At 39.0% G+C, this 27,381-nt stretch overlaps 1 protein-coding gene across 1 annotated transcript in view; it reads right to left on the bottom strand.

The window, feature by feature from the left end:
- The window catches only part of CTNNBL1 (catenin beta like 1), a gene marked incomplete at both ends in the record, with an annotated part of 156,565 nt that overhangs the window by 110,499 nt on the left and 18,685 nt on the right, over nt 1-27,381 (bottom strand). The window contains 2 exons of the mRNA XM_084246932.1: nt 8,158-8,264; nt 12,506-12,694. Of these exons, the coding sequence (XP_084103058.1) occupies nt 8,158-8,264; nt 12,506-12,694 (296 nt within the window). The remainder of the gene's footprint in view (nt 1-8,157; nt 8,265-12,505; nt 12,695-27,381) is intronic.

Raw genomic sequence — 27,381 nt, 5'->3', positions numbered from 1 at the left:
AATCCAGACAGAGACAATCTGTCAAAGTATCTACAACAGACCAACCAAGAAGTACACTCATCTAAACATCATACTGCCACACAATTTCCTTGGGAAATCAATTTCCTCATTACAAAAATCAATCTTGGATTTAGATCTCATTACAGGATTCTCCTTACTCTTACAGTCACAAGTAGCCTTTTAGAGGCGCCCAAAACATTGTGCAGCATTAAATGATCTGCCCACCAGTCCTGTGGATTAGCTCCCATTCCCCCTACATGTGGCAATTCACTCATTGTCTTGAAGATATTTATTCTAGAAATCCAAAAAGGTTTTCTCTTGCCACTTCAGATCAAGGGCCAATTATTCCCCCTATCCAAAGTAAGATACTGAGATTCTGCTACCATCCCCAAACACTTGCCCCTCCTCTATACTCCCTCTTGTGAGCTGATTGAGAGTAGATCCCCAAAAAAAGCAGATCTAGCCTCTGGCTAGATCCTGTAATCACCATCCTATCTTACAAAGAATGGCACTTCCCTTACATTTCCACACTTAACTTTTTAACATATGATGCTCAGGCACTAAAAAAACTGCTTTCACTCCCTCTGCATGCCCTCCCCCAGTGTCTGACATGTAAGAAATGCCCACTAGTCTTTGATGAACAAGACAGGAAAGTTTGTTTTGAGAAGAAAATGAGCTAATAATCCAAGTAAAGCAACTCAATACCTGAGTGAAAGGTACTGAGAGGACACAATGGTTAAACAGACTTTATAGAGTCAGGCTGCCTAGGTTTGTACCTGACTTAGTCACCTACTAAGTTTCCCTATGCCTCAGTCTCTTGATCTGAAAATGGGATAATAAGGGTCACTGTAAAAAAATAAATGAATACATATAAAATATGTATTTTTAAAATTAATGTCTGGCATATAAACAGCACTGTATGTTTCCTCTCTCTTTTTTTTTTTTACTACTATTACTGTTATTATAATATGACTATCTTCTCTTCTCAGCTTCTTAAATATAGGAATTATATCTTTTGTCTCTGATTTCTACAGATGCCTGCTTAAGTGAATGAAGGCCACAAAGAAAAGGAACATAAGCAAGGACTCATGATATCGTGTAAGACTCATAGACTTCCAGATGCTGAGGGGCTAAGCAAATAACACCTCTCTAGAAATTTGGATTCTCTAAGGAACAAAATCTGTACTTTGTAAAAAATAGTCTATAAAAATGTAGACTTTAGACTATAAAGACTAAAAAAATTAAAGATGATAATTCTTTAAAACATGCCCATGTTTTAAATATCCCTTACTATTGTTTTCTCTATTGCCATTTTTAATCATGACATACATTTCTTTCTGACTATAAAACACCGCTTTTTACAGAAAACTAAGAAAAAAATAGTCCTCAAAAAGTAAACAGAAATTACCCATTGTTTACCCTATTAACTAGATAAAACTGCTGACAATACGCTGGTGTGTTTATATCCTTCTCAATTCATAGCTTTCCCTGCGTCCCCCCACTCCAAAGTAGCCTATATAGAATATGGTTCTATACTCAATTTTTGCTGTTGTTGTTAACATAGGCTAAAGAATTTTTCCCCATCATTAAATATTCTTCCACAAGAGGAAAAGCCAGTGTCTGACCCTGCTGTCAGTCCTTCTCCATCTCCCGAGGAAACTATCCTTCACTGAGCACAGCACACCCTCCCTGCTGAACTCAGACATGGCTTCAGAGTTCTTCTCAACAGTGTTCAAAGAAGACTACCGATCAATCAGGAGTACAGGAGTACAGGAGATGAAGCCTATCTGAAATTCCTGCTCTAAATAATATATTGTAAAAAGCTACATGGTGTTTCCTTGTATAAATGCATCATAAATTTATCTTACCAATCCCCTTTTGTGACTCATTCAGGTGGTTTCCAGTTTTTTCCCTTATAATAAATGACACTAAGATGTATGAATTCATAATTATTGTGTTAGGACAAAATCCCAGGAAAGGAAGTGTCAAGTCAAAGAGTATGCATAACTTAATGCATTTTGATCTATCCTCCCAGAAATGTACCAACAGTGTATGAAGAGACTTTCTCCCCTTGCTTTTTTCAAAACCAGTCTTATCTGTTTAAAATCTCCTCCAGGGGCCTCCCCAGTGGTGCAGCGGTTGAGCACTGGGTTGTGAAGCTGCCCACAGCCTCTGAGCGCCGGTTCGATCCCAGGCCCCCGAGCGAGGGTTCCACATGGCGCGCAGACCTCTCCTGCCGCCTGTTGCTCCCCTCAGCAGTGTATTTCGTCAGTCTGCCTGTTCTGTTCCCTGCTCTGGTGAATTCTCTCACCCTCCCGCACTTCTGACTGTACCCAGTGCTTGTATAAATAAATAAATAAATAAATAAATAAATAAATAAATAAATAAATAAATAAATAAATAAATAAATCTTAAAAAAAAAAAATCCTCCAATCTGAAATGGAAAATAAGCATTTTTGATAGTAAGATGTATATTTGGTTAATGTTTACCAGATATTTCTATTTCTTCTTTGTACATTTTTTTGAATCAGGGTGCTCATCTTATTTATTGATTGTAAGTACTCTATATAATAGGAAAATGAATTTCTGCGTTGCAAAAACATAAACCAGAAAAATAAATCTGCCTCTTAGGTTGTACATGTGCTTTTTAGCATAATAGTTTTTAGAGGTTCAAATACTCAAATTTCTGCCTCTATGAATTCTATTTTACATGCATCCTGAGCAAAATTTTTTCTATGGTAACATCAGACATATTGATGGTATATTTTTATGTTTGTACATTTTTTAATGCCTACAAATAAACAATCTGAAATTTATTTTAGCCTACAGGGAAAAAAAACCTAATTTTATCCTCTGTAATGTTTGGCCAATTGCCCTGTACCATAATCTACCCTTTTTCCAGATTTGAAAAAAATGCCAACTCTATCATATTCTGAATTTTAATGTGTAGTCTAACCTGTTTATGGGTTTTTTCACTTCATTTTATTGATTTGTCTACAAATTCCTGAGCCAGAACCACATTTCCATATTATTACAGTATATATTGTATGCAATAATGTCCTACATTTGTATCTACAGTATACATACAGTATATATCTATTGCTGTAAAACACTCCCTGGTTTTTCTTTTTCACTGTTTCCTTATTTATACTCACCTGCTTGTTATTTCAACAAATTTTAAGATTATTTTACTAAGATCCTCCCCATCCCATCCATTTTATTAAACCCCCTTCCACTAAACTTACAACTAGGTTACCTTTTTAAATAACTTGTTCCCCATCAACTAAAGTATGGAGCCATTCAGAATCATACTGAATAGCTGTGCAGAATCCAGATATATCAAGAGGCAGTCAATCTATATAATCTCTAAGCCGAATGGATTCAGCAAACCTGTAAGGCATATTTGCCTTACATGGGTACTTAAAAAAAAAAAATCCGCTTTCCGGGGAATAAATGAACAAAACAATTTTACAGTTCACATGGAAGAACTGGTAAAGGAAACTAGGCACTAAATACTAATAAACAAAATCATGTTGAATACAAGGAAAAGATTTTGGGGATAAGGTGATAATCAATGGATAAAGGTCAGACTGGAGAGAAGTTTCTGGTGGTGTCCTTCAGGGCTATGATTAGGCCTGTTTAGATCAACTATTTCATTTCATTGTTATTTTTTGATCTTTGAGCAAGCAAACATCACAAAAATACCACGGAGCCCCAGTGGTACACGAGTAATGCAATATAGTGAGAAATGTCTGGGCTCAGGAATGAAATTAACCTGTGTCATGTCCCAGTCACACTACTAACTGGCTGTGTGACCATGAGAAGTATGTCAACGAGCTTTTATTGGACATATTCTGTATGCCAGTCACTATGCTAGAGATACTGAGGACATAAAGACAAAAATTCCAGTTGCTGCCCCCATGGAGTTTCTAGTCTACCACAAATATGAACAATCTATCACATACAACTAATTGTAAGAACGCCTGATGCCACTGGAACACAGGCTCCCAACCTAGTCAAGGGAGACAGAGAATAGTTACTAACCTATCTCCAACCTCAATTTCCTTATCTCCTTAGCTAAATTAGAGTGAGGATTAAAGGGATAATAAACATAAAGCACCTAACAATAGTTGGCACATATTAGGTGCTCAACAAATCTAGGTACCCTCAAGTGTGTTATGATATAACAATTCTCTTTTTTGCTGAAAAGAACAAGCTTACTCATTTAAAGCAAGCACTACAATATTTGCGGAGGGCTGTTCAGGGAGTAGCATACCTTCAGCAACAGACGACTCACAGCTGGGGGAAAAGATCAAGTTAGAGGTCAATGGGAAAGCAATAGAGCAACATATTAAAACAGTAACCCAGGCAGAGATGGGGTCATTGATTCCATCTGGTATGCCAGGAAATTTTGCTAGCCTGACCATGTACATTTGCTTCAAACCAGCAGGATGTTCTCCTTTCACCATAAGAGTGAATATTTGCAAATGACTGGCAAAGTTCAAAAATACTGGAAAAGCAAGTGAAACTGATGATTCCTCCTGCAATTACAAAACAGCTCTAACCACACAGGAAACATCTTTCCCTTCCATCCAACTAAATAAGTAGCTCTCAAAATGTGGCCCCTAGGGCCCCAGGTTGGGGGTAGGAGATGGTCAGAAATCCTTTCAGGGGCCCATAAACATCAAAACTATCTTCATAATAATTCTAAGGCATTATTACCTTCTTCACTCTCATTCTCTCAGGAGTACAGGGTGGAGTTTTCCAGAGGACTATTAAGAATTAAGATATGACTGTCCTTGTCCTCATGGCTAATGAACTGTATGCATTTGCATTCTTGTGCTTTCTAAGATAAGCACTTCTGGTACTCAATAATTAAAGAGTGCAAAGGGGTCCCGGGACTAAAAAGTTTGGGAACCACTAAACCAAAAAATTCTAACCCTGCAAAAATGAAAGAGAACTAAAAAGAATTTACTGGGGAAATAGCACACGTTACTCAGTGTGATGTTTGGAAGAAAGATCACACAGTGCAAAGTAGAAGCTGCATAAGGAGAATTGTCAATTGAATCTGAAATGCAGCCAAATGAAGAGAGGCATGTTTGGGTATGCAATCAAAATGACAATTGCATACAAGAGAAAATAAATTTGAATGTTTCTGATCTTAACCTGAAAGTTTCATTCAAACATGCTTTAGCAATTTTTATCTTAATTGCACCTTGCTGGTCTAGAGAATTATAAAGGACACTGCGCCAGTAAGAATTCAAGAACTCAAGGTTAAAATACAGTGTAGTTTCCTAAACTGCTTCTGCATGGGGGGAAAAAAATGTTTGTGCATAATTTCAAAAATCAAACATTCATATTTAAAAACAAAAATGTATATAAGTTTTGTCTGAAATGGAATACTTTTGAATTTTTAAAATAAAATAACCTTTTCTTAAAGCCAGTTTATGAATTATAACACTAAATCGTCTACAATACTGAAGATGTGAATGGTAAACATAACCCACAGAAACTTACTACTCTAAATTGACAGCTGTATACACAATCAGGCAGACAAAAATGAGATTCCAAGAAGCAAACTGAACTTCTTAAATTTCCCATGTTATCAACCTTCAGTTCAGCTTCCTCATAATGTATCCTTAGGTACTAAGCAATGGAGAGGTAACAAAAATGGTATCAACTATATAAGATCTCTCATGTTTAAGGAGCACCTACAGTATGGCAGATAGTAGAGAGACAAACAAGAAATGGTTCCACTCCTAAAAGGTACACAGAATCTAATGCAGGAAGACCACTGAATAAAGAAATAACAATGAAACAAATGGTAAAGATGTGAAAGGCTGATTCATTGCATTGTGGAGAAGAGACCTGCTGGCAGGAAAATAAAAGAATACAGTAGGGAATTTGGCTGTAGCTATAAAAGTTTAAAATGTACATAGCCTTCAATGCGGGAACGCAACGTCGAGGTGTTTATCTTACAGAAATACATGTACGTGAAGACACAGTACATGGAGGTTTACTGCAGCACTGTTCATAAAAGCCAATATTTAAAATAACCAAATGTCCATCAGTAGAAAAATAATAAATAAATCACCTTATTTCCAAATAATAAAATACTATGCACCAGTCACATAACATAAGCTAAACATGCATGTACTAACAGGGAAAGAACTCCTATTATGTAATCAAAAAAAATCAAACTGCAGAACATGTACAGCATGATTGACGTTGCGGGGAGGGGGGGTAGGGTAGAAAAAATTACATATATCTGCAAATAAGTATACAGAGAACAATCTAAAAGGACTCTCACAAAGTGTCCACAGGGGCTATCTCTCTCTAGGTAGCAGAATGGAAAGACAGTCAGTGCAGTTAAGGAGAACTTTAATTTTTTCCACCCCACTTATGCATATGTATGTAAATTATACAATACATATTCTGCACTTTGATATTCTTGGTCACATAACATCTTTTCATATTAGTACATGTACACTTTCTACAAGACAATCTATTCATGTTACTTGTGTAATCGAACCCACTCCCACAACCCCCCACCCCCGCTGGCCCCCCAACACAGTCAGCAGGACAGTATGGTGGCAGTCAACATAAAACCTGACAGGACTCTGGGGCTGGGAAGCTGAGCTCCAATCTAACTATTCCTACAGTCAAAGGGGGCTGTGGCAATAGGTTAAGCAACCAGATTTTTCTCTCTCTGCTTCCTCTTCTATAGTCCGGAGAGAACTGAATGGACCACTCTGGCCTCATCAGATTGCCACGAGGACTCTATGCACTCTGATATCTCTGTGTCTTTGTCATTCTAGTCACCTTGGTTGGCACTTCTCTCCATGTTCTTTTCTGCCTACTAAAATCAAAATAATTCTTCAAAACCCAGTTCAAATACCTCTCTGTGAAGCCCTCAGTTGTCCCCAATGTGGCACTCACTGTTTTTACCTCTATGCTCCCACAATTTTCTGCTTTTATCTCTTTTCAAGTTTATTTCCTTCTTCCATGCATTTACAGTCAGATCTCCCTAGTAATCTATAAACGTGAGTGCAAAGACTATACTATTCAACTCTTAATTGCCTAGGGGCCTTGGGCATATTAAGATTCATTAAAAGTATATGTCCTGGGAGGGAGAAAGGCATAGAGGGAAAAGAGATTTAGAACATTAAAACCTGTATAAATATGAAAATCCCTTCAGTTTGGATTCAAGACTGACAGAATGGTACCAAATACCATTTGTAATAAAGGGCTCAACTAGTAATAAATCATATTAACCAGTATTTCATAAGCACTTACTGTGAGTCAGATACTGTGCTAAACCCTTGTCATTATTTTCATTTACTCTTCACAACACCCTGTGAATGAGACATTTTTTTTTTTAATACAAATAGAGTGCACCTGAGATTAAAATAGGAGAAATAACTTATTAAGGTCATGTGGGAGTCACTCCATATTTGTCAAACCCCAGAGTCTGCATTTTCTCAACAGTAAGAGTTATGACTAATGACAGCCTCGGTCAGTTTTCTTTGGGCCTTGAGAAGAATAATGCAGAACAGAGTTAACATAACAGGCTGATCTTTCAAAGGGCCTAGTCTTAGGGTGGCATCTGGGAACTTGGGTTTTTGAAACGTTGTCTATATAACATGGTGGCCCACCTGGGGGACTGAACATCTATTTTCTTTCTTAGAAATCTAGAATTCTGATAGCTGTTGCTGGCAGAGAATACCTGCAGAGAATACACGGTCTGTCTCAAAAAAATACCCTATACTCAGGCTCTCAAATGGGCATCCCTAGACAGAAACACTGCACACGTGGCGATGTATTTCACTGCTGGAGAAAGGAGAATGTCTGCATGACTCTTCCACAGAAATGGGAGAAAACATAAGAAGCCTATATATATATTTCCCCAAACTCTGGCTGATGTGTCTTTTTCCCTTGCTGACCCTGTTTTGCACCCTTGAGTACCACTAACTTTGAGCAGTAGTGTCAGTCCTTCCAGTGACTGCCTGAACATGTGTATCATTCTGAGACTACTGAACCAAATGAGAAAAAAAATCAGACAAAACAAACAAACAAACAAACAAAAAAACCTCCACAAAATAAATATTGCAGATAAAACAGCAGAGGAGAAAGTCTAACAGCAAAAGAGCTCCTTACTTCTCTGGATTGTCTGGAAACTTGATCCTCAATTCTTGGTTTTTGTATGATCTTTTTTCAAATGTAAGGATCATTTTTTTCACCGAGCTTTCATCCAGTGGTTCCTCCTGTACAAAGGGACAAATGCAACAATTTCAGACTGAAGGGAACTTCTTACTCACTGTGAACTAATTCTTTTCTGTAACTCTCACATGCCATTCTGCCACTCACCTTTCTGGGTTAAATGAAGAATACATACTGTATCATCCCCTAAAACACACACACACCCCCACACACACGCACGCACGCACGCACGTGCTAGAATGAGGTTTAAGTGCCCATATCACTTGCTACTTTTCATCACTGAGTGTCTCACATCTAGCACAGGAAATTCAACTTAAAATGTTAAAAACTCACTCATTCACAAATAGTTCTTGAGCATACTCTTTGGTATGGAGTAAGCAATAATGTTATTTTAATGCTTAGCTTATCCTGTCCTCCTCTGTTGTACAGGTAAAATAACACTCAGAGTTTTAAACGATCTTGTTCAAGGTCAAACCCTGGGTAAGTGACAGTGGACGTTAATCATTTCTCCATACCAGGAGTCAACAATCTACAGGTCAAATCAAACCCCACCACCTATTTTTGTATGGCCTGTGAGATAAGAGGTTGATAATTAGCAACAGTCACTGTTTTGCATTTCTTACAAAATGCAAAATGTATCTGGTCCTCACTAGCTGCTGAGAATGCAATCAGACAAGTGTACTGTAATACAACATCAGTAATTTAAAACACTCCCTCAGAGGAAGCATAAAAAACAAGTAGACCATATAGAGTTTGCTTACTTCATGCTCTGGAATAATATTTACAAAGGTAAAAAACAAGAATTTTTGAAAACTGAATCATTCCTTCTCCCCCCCCCCCCGCCCAAAAAAGAAAAATCTACACTAAAATTTGAGAAATGTTTTCTCCTGGATTTAATTTCCAGTTTAATGTGCTACAACGCTCTCTGCCTCTGTAGCACTTGCCCAACTCCTACTTTGTAGCTCTGTAGTCACTGACCACAACTCACACCTAGACGTAATAAAGAAAACGCTATTAAGACAACCTGAACTAGATCCTTTTGGAAAGCACTGAACCATCTCATATTTTTAAGTACTCAAAAATGTTAGCTATTATTTTATTAAATTTCAACTTTCATATACTGGGTTTTAAATGAGAGATCTCTATAAATTCATTTGAGGCATGACATATTTCCTGGATTTTTATCAGTGATTCCTGGCCCCCGAGACACTCTGTTGAACCCCTACCTCCCTTACCAGTGTCTACAGCTTAAAGTGAGGTTCCCTGACATGGTAAAACCAAAGGAAGTTAATGCCCTGGCTGAGTCACTGCAATGTTACTCTGCGGAATATAATCCTCAAATCCTCGCCATGTCCAGTTGATTCCACCTCAAAAGTCTTTCCTGAATTCATCCACTTGGCAATCAGAATAAAATCCCAAAATTCATCACATCACCTATATATAGAAGGTCTGAAAGGATATGGCCAAAATAATCTCTCCCACTCCAAAGCAGGGCAAATAATCCTGTTGCTGGCCCATCTATATGTTCACCGCTGACTCTTTAGAGCCTATCAAAGTGCCTGGCACACAGCAGCATTGAGTGAAGATGTGTTGAAGGAAGGAAGGAAATCTGAGAGGGAGGGTAAAAATATTACCTGCATCTTTTAAGGTCACATAGTTGACTTAAAGAATTGATGTATATATGAAACTGTTTCATGAACTATATGACACTATGTTAATGTAAGCTGTTGCTACTATTAGCAATAGAAATGATGTTCCAAATAGACCTATGGAATTTAATTAAAAATTCCAAATTTCTAGAAAGGTCTAAATCACTTTTAACTGACCTATTTTTCTTTCTCTTTGCCATCATCCTGCCCACATTGTAGGGAAAACCCTATTTGTATTAATACTATTCCCAAAGCCTTAGCCTCTCCAGGGTTTGGCCTTACCTCCTTTAATTTCTCTCCAACCCTGGGGGGAAAACTGAATTATCAGTCTTAGTCATTGGCCACAGCAGTATCTCCAATAGCTCAATGTCAGAAACCAGAGGGAGATTTCAGAAAGATGGATGCTAGTGATGTAGCACAAAAAGGACAATAATATTTTACAGGTTCACGTGATGTTACAGGGGCAAACATCACTTGTTTTTCATCAAATGGGACTTTGGTGGCAGTGAGAAAATAACTTCTGGACTTGTAGCCTTCCATGTGTCATTTTTACAAAGCGATCTCTTTTTTCCTGTCCCTTAACAGAAGGTCTGGTCCCACATTACATTTCTGTCTCCCAGGCTAGAAACCACTTACCCATGACAGCTACTATCCTAATCCTCCAGTACCAGCCTTGCCCTACATGGGAATTATACCTGCCAATTAACTGCTGCTGCAGGGCTAACAGATTGAGCAGAAGCTAGTGAAGAGGGAGGGAAGGAGAAAGGGAGGGAGGATGTGCTACACACACTGTTTGGTTAAGCCCAACAGGGCTGCTGCCCTCAGAGAGGAAATTCAGGACTGTCTCCCGCCAAAGTGTCACCATCCTTTAGGGGCAGACCTCCAAATTAGCACAGGTATAAAACCAAACGAGGAGAGATTTACTGTCATAACATAGTAAAGACTTTTTTGGAATATGAGTCAATTTTTTTTTATCTCCTCAGATTCACACTCCAGCTTCATTTTTTAAATCCAAACTTAGCTTCATGTCTTTGAGGGAACCAAAAAACAGCTGGTTCTTAAGAATCTATTTCCATAATTCATACTGAACAAAATGCCAGAGTGAAATAACATACAAGTTAACACTTAAGGATTTAAAAGACACAAAGGTAAGGTCATTTTATTTTTAAACTGATGTTTTACCTCTATTCTTTTTAGCTTCATTCATTTATTCATTCAATAAATATTTATTAGGCCTACCTTCAATAAACAGAGATACAGCTGTGAACAAAACAGAGACAGTTCCTATTTTTGCAAAAGCTTGAAGAGAGTAACAAATGGGTAGAACAATCAAACAGGAATTCTAAATCACAATAAGGGCTTGAGGACAATATACAGAATAAAGCAGTAAGAGAACGACTTAAAGGGCTACCTCCGAAGTAGGAAAGACTTCTCTGAGGAGGAAACATTTGAACTGAGACTGAATGAGAAGAAATCAGCTATAAAGCATTGAGAAGAGCATCCCACCAGAGGGCACAACAGTAAAAAAAAGTCCAGAGGCAAGAATGAGTCCAAAGGTCCTAAGGCATCCAGAGATACAGCAAACAGAATGTCCTTAGGCATCTCCTTCCCTAACTTGCTTTTTTTTTAGTTACACCTAAATACTTAATCCCTTAGCTTGTCCTTGAACCTTTCCACCTTTGTTGTTTTCTAATGCTATTTCAACTACCTGTAAAGCTCTTCTTCCACTTGTTTGATAAAATGCTACACCTCTTTCAAAGACTATATAGTACTATACAATTAGGCAGTTACAATGGTTATAGACTTGGGGTTTTTGACTTTACAATGTTGTAAAACCAAGATGCTGCATTCAGTAGAAATCATATTTTGAATTTTGATTTTTGATGTCTTCCTGGGCTAGTAATATGCTCTCTTGTGATGCTGAGCAGCAGTACTGAGCCACAGCTCGCAAGCAGCCATGTGATCAATCACAAGGGTAAACTGTCCATACTCCACAGATTGTTTATCATCTTCAGTTCAGTATTCAATAAATTATGCAAGATACTCAACACATTATTATAGGCTCTATGTTAGATGATTTTGTTCAACTGTAGGCTAATGGAAGTGTTCTGAGCACATTTAAGGTAGAGTAGGCAAAACTATGATGTTCTGTGGGTTAGGAGTATTAAATGCATTTGGATTTACAATATTTTCAATTTATAGTGGGCTTCTCAGGACAACCCCATCATAAATCAAGAAAGACCTTATTCAAATATGTAAGTGCCTTTTCTGTCTCTTTTGTTTTTTTAACTATAAGCACCTTCTGTATGTCTCAGAATGGTCTAGGATGCCTTCCTGACTCTCTTCAGGCAAAACCCATAGCCTCCAAGGTTCAGTGCTAAGGTGTTGATTAAAATATACAATGTAGAAAAATTTAAAAATTCTTATCTATAATGTTCTTTATAATTTGTAAATGCTTCCCCAACTCTAATATCCCACTTGAACTTCATGACAACACTGTGAAATGGGTATTCTTAACCCCACTTTATAAATGAAGGTGGGAAATTCAGAGAAAATAAATATTTGGTTCAAAATGACACTCCCCCTACACTGGACCCGAGACAGCCTCTCAACTCCCAGCCCATCTGCCACCTTACCTCTTCCTCTTCCTCCTCACCCTCTCTGTCAATGATCTGCAGCAGCCTTTTTTTGTCATCATCTGCTTCTTCTACCACATTCATTTCCTCTTCCCGATAACGGCCACGTTCTCGAGTACCAGCTTGTCTCCTACGCATTTTGAGCTCCTCCTCTTCATCATCGCGAGGACGTTTTGTGCCCCTGTTGGGCTAAGAGAACAAGCACAATTTTAGAGCTAAAAAAGATGTAGAAGAGCATAGACAGCAGATATTCAAATAGCTTTTAAGAATTCCCCAAATGAAAAGCACCAAAGCATACAATAGTTCCCACAAAATAAAGTTCTAAGTGGTTATTTTTCAGACCCTCAGTGATTCTGTAAATAAATGATTAAACACCTACAAGGGCTTCTTACTTTGTACAGGATTTTATTGAATAAGCAAAGCTTTGCCACTTTATACAAGGCTGCATATACAGAAACTACAGGGAACCAAGCCACTATGAGGTGGGGACAACTGGGTTGGCTCAATTTACCAGCTAGGATCTAATCCCCAATACCAACCCCTCAGCACCTGGTTTTAATTTTATGTCTAAGAAAGACTACACATACATACCAGTAGTTCAGAGAATATTACACATGTAACTTACAAGGTCCACTGCACTCCAAATTCCTTTACAGGAGAGCAGAGTGAGGCCCAGAGGTCAAGTGTTACCCAAGGTCACAGTATCACCAGCAGCACAGAAATCAGAATTGGCATTTCCTGACTCCTCAGGAGCTCTTTCCATCCTACTCTTAGGACCTCATTTTGCCTGACACTATAACCCACTGAGGCATTCTTACAGTTACTTTCTACTGAATTAGAATAAAACAGGGCACTGCAGCAGACACCAAAATGTCCAATGTCTCCATTCAGCTCAGGTTGCTACTGGTGCAACTTTAGACTTGTCATTTAACCGCTGAATCTTAGTTTCTTCATCTGCAAATGGAGATTATAACACTTCCCTCTGTGAACTTTAAAAGGCTGCTTCTGTATGTGAAGTGTTGCCAGTTTTGTTGTTGTTGTTGTTTTTAGTTTGATCTGACTGACATATAGCATTGTGTGAGTTTAAGATATATAATGCGACCATTTGATTCAGGTATAAATTGCAAAATGAGGGCCTCCCCTGGTGGTGCAGCGGTTGAGGGCTGGGCTGCAAAGCTGCCCGCAGCCTCTGCAGCACCGGTTCAATCCCCAGCAGCTGGCAAGGGTCCCACATGGCGCGCAGACCTCTCCTGCTGCGCCCGCTGCTCCCCTCACAGTGTATTTCGTCGGTCTGCCTGTTCTGTTCCCCGCTCTGGCTATAGTGAATTCTCTCACCCTCCCACGCTTCTGACTGTACCCAGTGCTTGTATGTATAAATAAATAAATAAATAAATCTATAAAGTAAATAATAAATCTTTAAAAAATAAATTGCAAAATGAAAGCCACAATAAGATTAGTAAACACCCCCAATCACCTCACATAACTACTCTTTTTTGAGGGGGGTGAGAAGATTTAAATTCTCTTAGTAAGTATACAATCTATTCTCTTTTAAATATACAATATTGTTAACTATAGTCACCCCGCTATACATTAGATCCCCAGAACTTATTCATCTTATAACTGAAAACTTGTACCTAACGGTTGCTTTTAAAATGCAAAAACTCTACATCAGTACTAAACAAAGATAGAAAATTATCATTGTGAGATAATCCACATGATTCTGTCTTCCCCGACACAAAACATAACTGCACACACCAACAGTGTGCTAAGGAGCAATGTGATATGTTGCTACCAAACAGAAGAAAATGCCACATTAAACTGCCAGCCTGCTAACTTGTTTGGTGGTAACAGACAAATTTCTATTATGTACTTTATTTATTTATTATTTTTTTAAATAGAAGCATGTTTTATTTATTTATTTATTTGTTTGTTTGTTTTTGTTTATACATGCACTGGGTACAGTCAGAAGTGCGGGAGGGTGAGAGAATTCACCAGAGCCAGAGCGGGGAGCAGAGCAGGCAGAAGGACCGAAGTACACCGCTGAGGGGAGCAGCGGGCGGCAGGAGAGGTCTGCGCGCCATGTGGGACCCTCCTCAGGTGGCCAGGGAGCAGCCAGGGATCGAACCGGTGCCGCGGAGGCTGCGGGCAGCATCGCAACCCAGCGCTCAACCGCTGCGCCACCTGGGAGGCCCGTCTATTATGTACTTTATATATCTCACCTTGTGACATATAAACCACACTACAATTTGAACCCCACTATCCCAGCACTGGAAAGTCATTGCCCTTGTATTCACATACTCTGCTGGTTCCACATACCACGTGTTTCTGTAAATATGAGCACATGACATCGCTTAGAAAACTCATGTTAGACAATCTGGTTTGTGGGATACCACTTACTATTTTTAATCTCTTTGGAATAATTAAAATTCCATATATTCACAACCTACTGAAAAAATGGGGTGGGGAGGAAAAGAAAGAGGAGAGAGCAGGAAGGAAGGAGGGTAGGAAGGGGGGAAGGAGGGAGAAAAGAAGAAATCAACATGTCAGTAACCACAGGCTAAGAAAAAGAGGTAGTAGTTTTCACATGAGAAGGAAAGGAAAGGTAGACCGATCCTAAATGGGGTCAGGCTTCAAAGTAGAGCTCTGTAGTCCCCAGCAGGTAAGGAACTTCAGTCCCCTCAGAGTACTAATTCTTTCAGGCTCATAAAACAAGTCATGCTGTGATTCTGATTAGCATGAGCCTGCTGCAGCAGCCAAGCCAAGGCATGAGATCTTAGTTCTCCCCAGAGAAGATTTCTGGATTGTTTATCTCTGAAGGCAGAGAAGAAAAGGCAGTGGACTACAATTAAAAGGAGAAAGCTAAATTCTGCCACAGTTAAGAAATGCAAAATAACAACCAATGACAACATTCCTTTGAACACATCTTCTAATCTGTTTCTTCAAAACAAATTTAGAGGTTAGGGAGGAGTTTCATTTTTCTCTCTAATAATTTCCACTGAAATAGCACTTTTCTTTTTTCAGAACTTAAAAGATCCTTTTTAATCTTCACCATATGTCTGGGGAATAGAAGTAGTGAAACATTCTATTTTATAAAGAGAGACATAGGATACCTGAGATCCTTTAACAAACACTTGGCAAAGACGCCAGATGCCTTCTAAAAGTTGAACCTGATCCTGGGAAGTTTGCTAAGCCACCAAGATTCCAGGATCCTAGGTAGAACTGATATGAGGAACTTTCAGGAAAGCCACACTCCCAAGAACCTAAACCATACAAGACTATGGCCAAGTTAAAATACTATTTGTTAAATGACTGATTCAAAAAATTGAGAATTCCAAGACTTAAATCATCAAGTAATCAGCTACCCCAGGAGCAGTCCCCAAGTTTCCTGTAGGGTACAGGGATAGACAGGGTCAGTACAATTCTTGAGACAAGAGTAGCTTTATTATTATTAACCTTTATTAAGGTCTAAGCACAACATCCCTAAGAGGGCAACTTCTAGGTTCACCTGTTTCTCCAACTCTCTTTCCTTTTCAGCTTTGGCTCCTCTTGTGGAAACTCTGTGGCAGAGCACACAGAACTCATTTACAAACCTATCAGTTCCTACCTCTCCCGAACAGTGGATAAACCTTCCAAAGGTCTTGATGTATTTCATTCCAACATGTTACTCTCACAAGGCAAAATTTTAAGACCATCTGCTCTTTACTTCTCAACCGTTACCTGTCCCTTCTTCACACGCTAACACTCGAAATAGAGAAGTTTCTACTCATTTCTGAAATCTGACCACTCTTAATAATAAAGCTTAGAATTTATCCCCTCAACAAATAATTATTAAGTGCCAATTATGCAAAAGGCATTGTGTTGGGAACTGGGGATGTAAATGTAAATAAGAAGATACTTTTTTGCTATCAAGGGGTTTAACAGTCTAGGACAATAGTCTGATCAAAATAAGACACAAGACATTGATGAAATTTTAAATATTTTAGCAGCTAAATTTTAAAATAAGTAACAAATGGAATTAATTTTAACAATATATTTTATGTAACCTAACATATCCACAATATTATATTTAAATATGAAATCAATATAAAAATTACTAATGCCTATTTTACACTCTCTTTTTTTCCAAATTGTCCTCAGAATTTGGTGCGTACTTTACATCTCCAGTGTATCTCAACACAGACTAGCCCTATTCCATGTGCCCAAACAACCATCTGAGGCAAGTGACAACCATATTGGACAGCATAGGTCCAGGGATTTTTGTCTGAGATTGCTCTTTCCTGATAAAGCCAAAATGAACTGTCTTTCCAGCAAAGTTGAATGAAATGTAGTCATATAAAATTAAAGTGTTGGGCCTCCCCGGTGGCGCAGTGGTTGAGCGCTGGGTTGCGAAGCTGCCCGCAGTCTCTGCAGTGCCGGTTCGATCCCCGGCTGCTCCCTGCCACCGGAGGAGGGTCCCACATGGCGCGCAGACCTCTCCTGCCGCCCGCTGCTCCCCTCAGCAGTGTACTTCGGTCCTTCTGCCTGTACTGCTCCCTGCTCTGGCTCTGGTGAATTCTCTCACCCTCCCGCGCTTCTGACTGTACCCAGTGCTTGTCTAAATCAATAAATAAATTAAAAAAAAAAATTAAAGTGTTGACTGTTCATGAAAGATCCTCACTAAAAATTGTGAACACCTTGACACAGAAATAAACTTCAAGGTTGTAATTACCCTCTATTCACCACTGAGAGAGTGATCAGTTATTAAAAACAAAGGAAAAATATCTAAGTAGGGAAGAAGCGGTCAAGGTGATTTCACTGTAGAAGTCCAAAGGGTGGATCTAGAAAGGAAAATACCACTCACAGCCTGTCACAGGTCAACAGCTCGGGTCCTAGCACTCCTTGATCTTACACAACCAATCCCAATAGGCTTAAGCCAGTCTTAGCAGTCACCTTTGTCAATTAATTTGTTTTGGTATCTGAAAGATGTTTGGACTCCTTCAGGATGAAGGAATAACAAAAGAAACTGTTCTTAATAAAGTAATTTCTTAACTTCTGCTGCCCACAGGACTAGAGAAAAAAATGATTAACTCTTAAATTCTGATATACCAGAACACCAGCCTTTAAGGATTTGTACAATCTTGTACATTCCCTGCCTTACTCCCAATAGGTGTTGAGTAGTATAAATGCTCACTAAGCATTTGCCACCATCCAGCAACACAGCTGGTAGACCTTCTAGGATATAGAAAGGATTCCCACTTGCTCAAAGCTTATAGTAAGTTTCAAGATTACATATATAAAATGCCTTTATTTTTCCAAAACCCTTCAAGCCTGGTATGTGCAATGTGTGAGTGTCTGTCTGTCTGTCTGTGTGTGTCTGTTTCTATGTGTGTGATGGATGAATATAAATACATATGCTCCATCCATCCCCCTGGAAATAGAAGTTAAGACATCTGCATGAGAGCTTTGAAAGAGTTAAAACATTAACTAAGCAATCTGCCTAGGATACTCCCTGCATACCCAGACAATATCCAACCTAAGCTTTAGGTTTCATTTTTCTCTCTCTCCCTCTCTCTCTCCTCTCTCTCTTTTTTTTTAATTAAAAAGCAGTGAGAAGCTGTAGCTATAATGAGGGGCTGTGGGAACATGTAGTTATATTGGGCTCAAAGTAATGTACCATAGGAAGAGGCTACATCACCAGAACGAATCCTAAATTAAAACTCCACTATGAAATCAACTCCATTTCCTCTTAGCAAGCAATCTATATTATCACATTTATGGTCTGTCTCGACCTCAATTAGACTTTGGGGTGGGGGTGGGGGGGAAAAGGGGACTTCTATAATAAGCAATAATGCTATCATTATGATAAATTATGAAAACACACAGCATAATTATTAATGTGAAGAGTGCGTTTGTACCAAGATCTAACAGTGTAGATGTGTGTATGGGGGTGGGGAGACACACATTGAATACGGCTGAACATTCCAAGTTATCTAGCTTAAAAGGGGGTAAATTTTTATAATTGGAACTTTCACATTAACGGAAGAAAATATCTGTTCAATTCTATTAAGGAAATGGAAAAAGTCAAAAGAAACCTTTTATAACCTTATAATAAATTAGGAATTCTTGACAAAGCACCAAGAAGCTCATATAAGAGCCCTCAAAATGGGGGTACAAAATGCTATTTCCTAAATATCAAACAATTAAGAGTCAGAAATTTGCTCTGAATGAAAATTATTAGTATCCCTTTCTTTATAGAAATAGGGGAATCTGAACCCACTGTTTAAACAATTTGTGGTGGACAATAATGCAAGACCTCTACTCTCAAAACAACGCTTTTCCTTCATCACACTAACTCAAAATTGGGTGGGGGAAAAAATAAAGAGGATGTTGAAGAAATCATCAGTAAGTAAATAATACTATTAATATATAAGAACATAGAATAGCTCCTATTTTAGGCAACAGAGTTATAACTCAAGGCCATCAGAAGGAAAAGGCTTCTGATCCTAGCCCATGCAGGACTGGGCATTCCTAACATGTTTGCAATGGTGACACTGTCTAATGACTGAGTGTTGGAGTCAGATTCTCCAAAATTTAAAGGCTGGTCCCTAGCAGTGCAGGGGTACAGTGGTGAGCATGGCTACATTCCATATCCTGATTCCTGCATTCAGCAGTCTCAGAAAACAACCTACCCTTTTAGAGGCTTGAATCTTCTCAATCTATAAATTAGGAAAACAATTTACTTTCACACAGACATTTATCTGTATGTATGCACATAAGTGACAATGTTTCCACAGCGCTGAGCAGAGTTTGGCCCACAGCAGATGATACATGCAACTTCCTAACTCTCTTTGACATACCTGATTTAAAATCAAAGAACCTGGGGCCTCCCTGGTGGTGCAAGGGGTTAAGACGCAACCTATGAAGCTATCTGCAGCCACTGTAGCACAAGTTCGATCCCCGCCTGGGAGCTACCCACATGGCACAGCAGACTTCTCCTGACTCACCCCGCTGCTCCCCACGGCAGTGTATTTCAGTCATTCTGCCTGTTCTGTTCCCCACTGTCTCTGGTGAATTCTCTCGCCCCCCACACACCTCTGGCCTGTACCCCAGTTCTTGTATGCATAAATAAATAAATCTTTAAAAAATAAAAAAAATAAAAATCTAAGAACCTCTTAGATTTTAATAGTATTATTATAGTATTATTTACTTACTGATGATTTCTTCAACATCCTCTTTATTTTTTTCCCCCACCAATTTTGAGTTAGTGTGATGAAGGAAAAGCATTGTTTTGAGAGTAGAGGTCTTGCATTATTGCCCACCACAAACTGTTTAAACAGTGGATTCAGATTCCCCTATTTCTAAATTTAAAATGAAGACCCCTTGTTTAATGTCAAAATGTCTGACAGATCACACCCCCAGTTGTATTTTTCAATATCCTATGATAGAGCAAAGACATAATGACAACATTAACCCCTCACATTTGAGAGCTAGGGCATAAGAGAGGAAAATGCTCACATGTATCTGGATTCGCAAACTCTCACAATAAGGTATTACAGACAGATCAAATTTCAGGAACCCTTTATCTAAGTAAATCATCCATCTAAGGTTTGCACCCCCTTTAAAACTTCTCTGCTAAGTATAAGCTGGAGCTTTCCTAACACCTATGAACCAGAAGTTTACCTCCTTTTAAAGCACCTCCTCCACCTTTGGATCATCCAGAGAATTCATTAAATTGAAGTGAAATCTTTCAACTTATACTTTTCTTCCCTGGACCCTAATATTTGTCCTTAGAGCAATATGAAACATGTTTAGTTGTCATTCTTACATTAAAAGCAAACAAACTTGAGATTACTTCAAGACTGGACTATTTATTTCCTCTCTCATTGTCTTTCTTTTTCAGAATAAACACTTTCAAAAGTGGGGGGGGGGGCGAGGGGACAGGGTAGGGTACAAACACAGGGAAGTCAAGGAGGTATACACATAATTAAATTCCTTCCTACCATTATTTTGAGATTTCATAATTTTAAAGTTTTCTGATACCTCATAACATAATTAATCATATGGAATGTCACAAACCCAAGCCTGTGGACGGATTGGTCTAGCCAATCTGAAATGCTCAGAAATCATCTGCTGTTAACCTCGCCTGATTACATTTTGTCAGAATAAAAGGGAGTTTTCAAACATTCATTTTTACCAGATGGTAGTGAGTGGCCTGACCCAGAAGTTACAGATGAGCTGCAGTAATGAGTTTTCCCTTGCCTTTGCTGGCTGCACATTCACTGGTGACATTTTACAACTAGGACTTCTGGCTCAATCAATATTTGCAGGCATGAAACCTGCCAAAGTTAACATCAGGGCTCCCTTGCAAATTTGCTTAAGGCACCAGAACTGAAAAAGCTCACAATCTCTAACGCTGCAACTACCAACAGCCAAAGTTCATAATTAGGGATTAAAATCATCAGTCAGAAATTTCTACCCATCTCAAATGGATGTGATGATTAAATGAAACACTGTACAAAGGAGCAGTTTGTAAATGGATTATCATCATCATATTTTTAAGAAATAACTGAATGAAAATTCCAAATATTCATAATTATATATTATGTCTTTTTTAAGACCTAAGGTTTTTGTAAAAATCAATCAATTATGAAAATTTACTACTTTTCCAGGGGGTAAAAACAGCACTAAAAGCTCCTCAAAAATCTCAAAATAACATCATTGGAAATATAAAATACAACCCTCATTTACTAAATTTCCTATTAAAAAAAGTATAGGCACTGAGACCCGAGTAATTACTGGTAAATGTGGGACTTACAAATGTCCATAATGAGGGAGAAAGAACACCAATGTATCAAAATACAAAATCACCAACAATCTCACTTATGATTTGTAATCTGACTGGTTGACAAGATAAAAATGACTCACAATTTAAACTGCTAGTCATGAAGATTCTACTTTATCAATTTTTCCTGCCAAAAAATTCTTATTCCTTATTAAAACTTGAATATATATATTCATTTCACCTCCAAAGGGTGCATAGATTTCTTTTTTAGAAATGCAAACTACACTTTAGTAACCATGATTTACTTTGACATCTTCTCTGATTAATTCTGCAGCTGCATCAGAAAGCTGAATGTTGATTCAGTTTCTTTTTTTATCAAGGCTAACAGAGGCAGATACTTGTAAAATCATTGGAAGGTAAACTACCTCCGTTTTAGCTGACTTATAATGAATGCTTTGTCACTACACCAGAACCTTCATCTTTCATTCATTCATTCAGAAGTGTTTACTGAGCTAATAGAACTTTAATATCACTCTACTGGGTACTGAAAGGAATGTTAGACTTCAATCTAACAATAACGTCAGAATTGCACAGATCTAAGTAATACAGTACAACGCAAAGAACAACAGAACAGTAATCAGAAAACTGGGTTCTAGGATTCATTTAAATCACATGACCTTAGATAAGTCACTTGGCTTACCAGAGCTCTGCATTTATAAAAACGCTCTGCCCTTGCTTCAGTACTTCAGAGGACTGTCTTTAGTAGGATAAGGAAAGTAAGATTAGATAAAATAAATTACAGCATTTTGAAAAGAAAACATCTTCTCTTAATGATCACTAATTGCAGAGTCTTATACGTAAAACTTTTAGAAATACTTAAAATCAGGGGCCTCCCTGGTGGCGCAAGGGGTTAAGGCGCAGCACTATGAAGCTGTCTGCAGCTGCTGCAGCATGATTTCAATCCCTGGCCAGGGAGGTGACCCACATGGCGCAGCAGACCTCTCCTGTCTTGCCTGCTGCTCCCCTCAGCAGTGTATTTTAGTAGATCCGCCTGTTCTGCTCCCCACTCTGTTGCTGGTGACTCCTCTCACCCCCCCACCTCTGCCTGTACCCCAGTTCTTGTATGCATAAATAAATAAAAATAAATCTTAAAAAAAAAGTAAATGTAAGAATAAAAAAATACTTAAAATCAGTTTTTGGCATAAATATTCACAATTGTGATCACGAAAGAAAAAATACTGAGTATACTGTGAGTGTACAACATGGGTCCCAACCTCATTAGAAATCAGGAAAATGCACAGAAAAAATGGGAAACATCAGATTGGTAAAAATCTGGCAACATTAACTTTGGTGAGGATGTGGAGAAACAGGATCAAAATTTGCTGATAGGAATGTAAGTGAGTAATAGGCAATTAAGATACCTAATTACACTGAAGATGCATATATTCTATGACTATATCAGCAGTTCTACTCCTACGTGTATATATGAGAGAAATTCTCAGACATGCGTACAAAGAGATATTTAAAGAATATTCACTGGTGCATATGTGTAATAAAAAAAGAAAACTCCAACAATCAATGGATGCATAGATATGTAGTAATAGTAAAAACCATTCATGGGGATAATAACCACCAAATTCTGAATGCCCTAAAAAGGGTAATGAAGAAACTGGATTAGTGCAGGGTTCATAATGAAAAGGGATTAGGGAAAGGTACATGGAGACTATATTTATAATATTTTAATTATTAAAAGAAGATCTGAAGTAAATTTGGCAAAATAGTATAGTTATGTACACACAGGGAAAAGAGGGGAAGGGTCAACCACTAAAAGCAAGCAGGAATCATGCAGAACAAACCAAGCCCAGCTGGCTTGCAGAACAAACCAAGCCCAGTTCCTTAATACTGTATCTGCTCATCAGGGCTAAGGGTCCACAATAAATACAGGGTGGTCCCTTTACATCAACAAGATCTTCGCAAAGTTAGTCACATGGATAGAGGAAGAAATGTGGGGGAATGGTAGTACAGATAGGTAGATTCCACCACTGGTTGAATCAAAAGAGTACAACAAGCATGTAGAATCCTTTGTTTAAATTCAAAATGGCAAATAAATAAACTTAAAAACCATTGAGGAAAGAGCGGAGGATTTTAGTAAATCTCAAATTCAGTGTGGCAACAGGATGACCAACTTCAATTTAAAAAAAAAAAGCATATTAATAGCACACATTTAGCATAACATCCAATTCAGCTACCCTCCCATAGCACTGAGTGAGCCACCACACTTTGAAAGAGACATTACAATCTAGATGACAATTATCTAGACAATCTCATCTAATAACATGAGCGTACAGGGTCTGGAAACCTTGCTATAGGAAAAACCAATGAGGGAATCAGAAGACTGGAGAGAGACCCAGGAGTCACCTTCAGTTATTTAAATGGTACCTGTAGGGTAAGGGAAAAGTATCAGGCTTTTCTGCCCTCCTGCCATTAGGCTAGATGAGGGAACCCTGCGGTCCTGAATGCATGCCTGATGGTGGGCACCTGAAGTGGGTACACCTGGGCTGAGACTGAGTTTATAAGGGCGGTGTCATGGGACACCAGCAGAAGCCAAAAACGAACAGAAGCCGAGAGAAGAAGAAAAGCAGAGAGAAAGCCAGGAAGCCCAGATAGAGTGAGGATTTGCTGGGGGCTGGGAGGACTGTCAGCCTCCCGACCCCCCAGCACCCCTGCCTGCCATGTGCCTGCTAAATCTAAATAAAGACCTGCAAAAGCCACTGAGGACTCTGACTCCTCCTTGACCTGGTCTACTGGATCAGAAAACCTGCCCTGTGTCCTTCCTGCCTCTACATTCCCCTAAAATAGGGTTGTAAGGGCAGGAAGGACACAGCACAGGTTTTCTATGATCCAACAGACCGGGTAAAGGAGGAGTCAGAGTCCTCAGTGGTTTTTTGCAGGTCTTTTATTTGGGTTTATCAGGTACACAGCAGGCAGGGGTGCTGGGGGGCCGGAAGGCTGGCAGGCCTCCCAGCCCCCAGCAAATCCTCACTCTATCTGGGCTCTCTGGCCTTCCCTCTGCTTCTCTGCTCTCGGCTTCTCTTTCGGCTTCTTCTGGTGTCCCCGTGACGCCGCCCTTAAAAGCCCAGTCTCAGCCCAGGTGAATCCCATCGACCTATGCCCACACCCTATTCCAGGTGCCCGCCATCAGGCATGCATTCAGGACCGCAAGGATCCATCCTCTATCCTGATGGTGGGAGGGCAGAAAAGCCTGACATTTTTCCTTACCTTACAAGGGTAAACACATATAGAGCTGCCATGAATGGTATTATCACCTTCTTTTCCCCTTTCACTCCTGCCTGATAAATCCTACTTAGCCTTAAGTGCCAGTTCAAAGGGTACCTTCTTAAAGTGTCCTTCAAATAATCCAGTAAGACCTCTGACCTTTCTCAGCAGTGTACCATACCTTTATGAGCATACAACACATTCATTAGTAAGTTTCCATCTCCTCTATTAAATCATGAGCTAGGCCCTCAATGGTAGGACTCTGTGATATAATACTTGATCCTGACATGCCAGCACTTAACAGGCTTAGTTTATACATTTAACCTATGCTGTTAAATCAATGATAGGTAAGTGGAAAGGACAACTAAACCAATGAGTCACCTAGAAATAACTATTAGTAAATATATTGTAGGGTAAGGTAAAAGGTATCAGGCTTTTCTGCCCTCCCGCCATCAGGATAGATGAGGGAACCCTGTGATCCTGAATGCATGCCTGATGGCGGGAACCTGAAGTGGTTACACCTGCGCTAAGACTGTGCTTTTTTTTTAAGGGCGGTGTCACGGGGATGCCAGTAGCAGCAGAAGCCGAGAGAGAAGCAGAGAAGAAGCAGAAGCAGAGAACACCAGAGAGCCCAGATAGAGTGAGGATGTGCTGGGGGCTGGGAGGCCTGCCAGCCTCCCGGCCCCCCAGCACCCCTGCCTGCCATATGCCTGGTGAACCCCAATAAAAGACCTGCAAAAAACCCAATAAGGACTCTGACTCCTCCTTTACCCGGTCTGCTGGATCAGAAAAACCTGCTCAGTGGTCCAGTCCTGCCCCTACATATACCTAATGCATATATAGTCTCAGAAAACCTTGGGTCCTTAGGGTGACTACAGACAGCCAGAATTATCTGCTTGGCACATACATATTAAGTCACTATATGCCACCGTGGGCTGTATTTAATATAGCTTAGTAAATGTTCTAGTGGTGGTACCTGGTGTTACTTAGAGGGTAAAACAGGGTAAAACTCAGATTCAAAGAATATCAGCACAACCTCACAACTTACAGAGGCGTAAGCTACAACTTAAGTAACAAGACTTGAGCCTGTAGTCATAGAATTGGGCCTGAAATCTAGTATTTTTGCAGGAGCAGCACACACAACCTCCAGACACCTTTCCTTAGTCACAACCTCAGAAATTACTATCCCCAAGGCACATAGTTTGTACCATCTCTCCTTGCATCATCTTTCAACTAACAATTGAGATCTCTTCCACTAGTTTTCTGTCCATGACTTTAACCAGGTAAAGTTCTTTTCTGTAGTTGCTCCTTGTCTGTTTGGAATTTCACTAACCCAAAAGAACTTAGTGTCATATGTCTATATGGAGACTTCCTCTTCCATAGAACATCTCAGGAACCCACACTGAGCCCTGGAGCACCTACCAATTAACACTAATCCGCTCTGAATCTTTAAATACTAACAAATTATTATAGTACCGCAAAACTATTTAAAACTATTTATAGTTTTAAACCAAGGCTCAAATACATTAAATTCACTCTATTATTTAGGTTGACACAAAGGTTAGGTACTTTCAGTGTATATCACAGGGGTTGACCAGGGGTGGAGTACGAATTCAGCGACTAGCAGATCTACACAGTGGCTTTGCAAGTTACATGGTTCACCTGCTATATGTAATTGTGTGGACAGGAAAGTCTCCAGCCAGTGGAATATTGCCTTTAGCAATGGGCAGTTTCATTAAATCTAAAGTGGGGCAAGGAAATCTTTAATTACTTTTTCTTTAAGTTGTCTCTGAGGTTATAGCTGAGACTCCAAACTGCATTCCTCTTTCAAGCAGAAGTGGTAGGGGAATGGGTATATACTAGTAGAACAGATAGGAAAAGAGAAAAATGAAGATTTCTTGGGATGGGGAGGGCAAGGAGGCAAAACAGAAAACCTAACAGGTCAAAATAGGTACCTAACAAGTAAGAACCAGATCATAAATGAGATAATTTTTCTATTCATGTATACAGCCTGAATCTTTCACAGTTGCTCCCTAATTCCTTAAAGGCTTTCACGGCAGGAGCCTGGGACACTAGTTACTACCATTATGTCTATTAAAACTTATCCACATAAGCCTGATAACACAACAGCTACAATATTTATTTCAAAGAAGACAGAACTCAAATGAAACTTTACCCTGAGTATCTTGTTAAAAAGATTGTTTTTCAACCGTATGGGTAATGCTTTAGAATCTGAAAATAAAGCATGATTATATAATATACTTTCCACCTCTTGAGTGTCAATTTACTGATCTCAACTTGAATGAAGTATCTATTGTTATGGTCTCAACACATGCCTGTTGATGAGTCTATCAAAAACAATGAAAAGAGATGGTTTCATGTCTGCTTTAGTCTCAGATGCACTTTATTTTCCTCAACACAAAGGTTTTACTGTTTCTAGAACCACTAAAGTTAGTCAAAAACCTCCATTCCCAATAAAGACAAAGAAGGTATATGAGTTATTCTTAGAGTGAGAAAAATTTTCTTCCCTAGACAAAAAGACAACGCTCACCACCACCTCACATGGAATATGATCAAAAGGAATTCTCTGGTAGACTGAGTAAATGAGTTTTGTCCATCTACAAATTTCCCCCATAAGCTCTTATCTCTACCACAACTCTTGCTCAGGAGACTAAAATAAAATTGATTTCAAAGTGATTTTAAAAAGAATAATTTCACTTCCAGAACATTTTAGAATACTCAATTTCCTAGCAATGGTATCTAGAATACTATGTAAGGCAAAAATGCATCACACCTTTCAGGGCATGAAGAAATTCTACCAAGAATTAAGATAAATAAT

The sequence above is a fragment of the Talpa europaea genome (genome assembly GCF_964194135.1).
Source record: "Talpa europaea genome assembly, chromosome: 11".
Lineage (NCBI taxonomy): Eukaryota > Metazoa > Chordata > Mammalia > Eulipotyphla > Talpidae > Talpa > Talpa europaea.
Note: the sequence above shows the minus strand (reverse complement) of the source record. Positions and strands in the feature narration are given on the sequence as shown.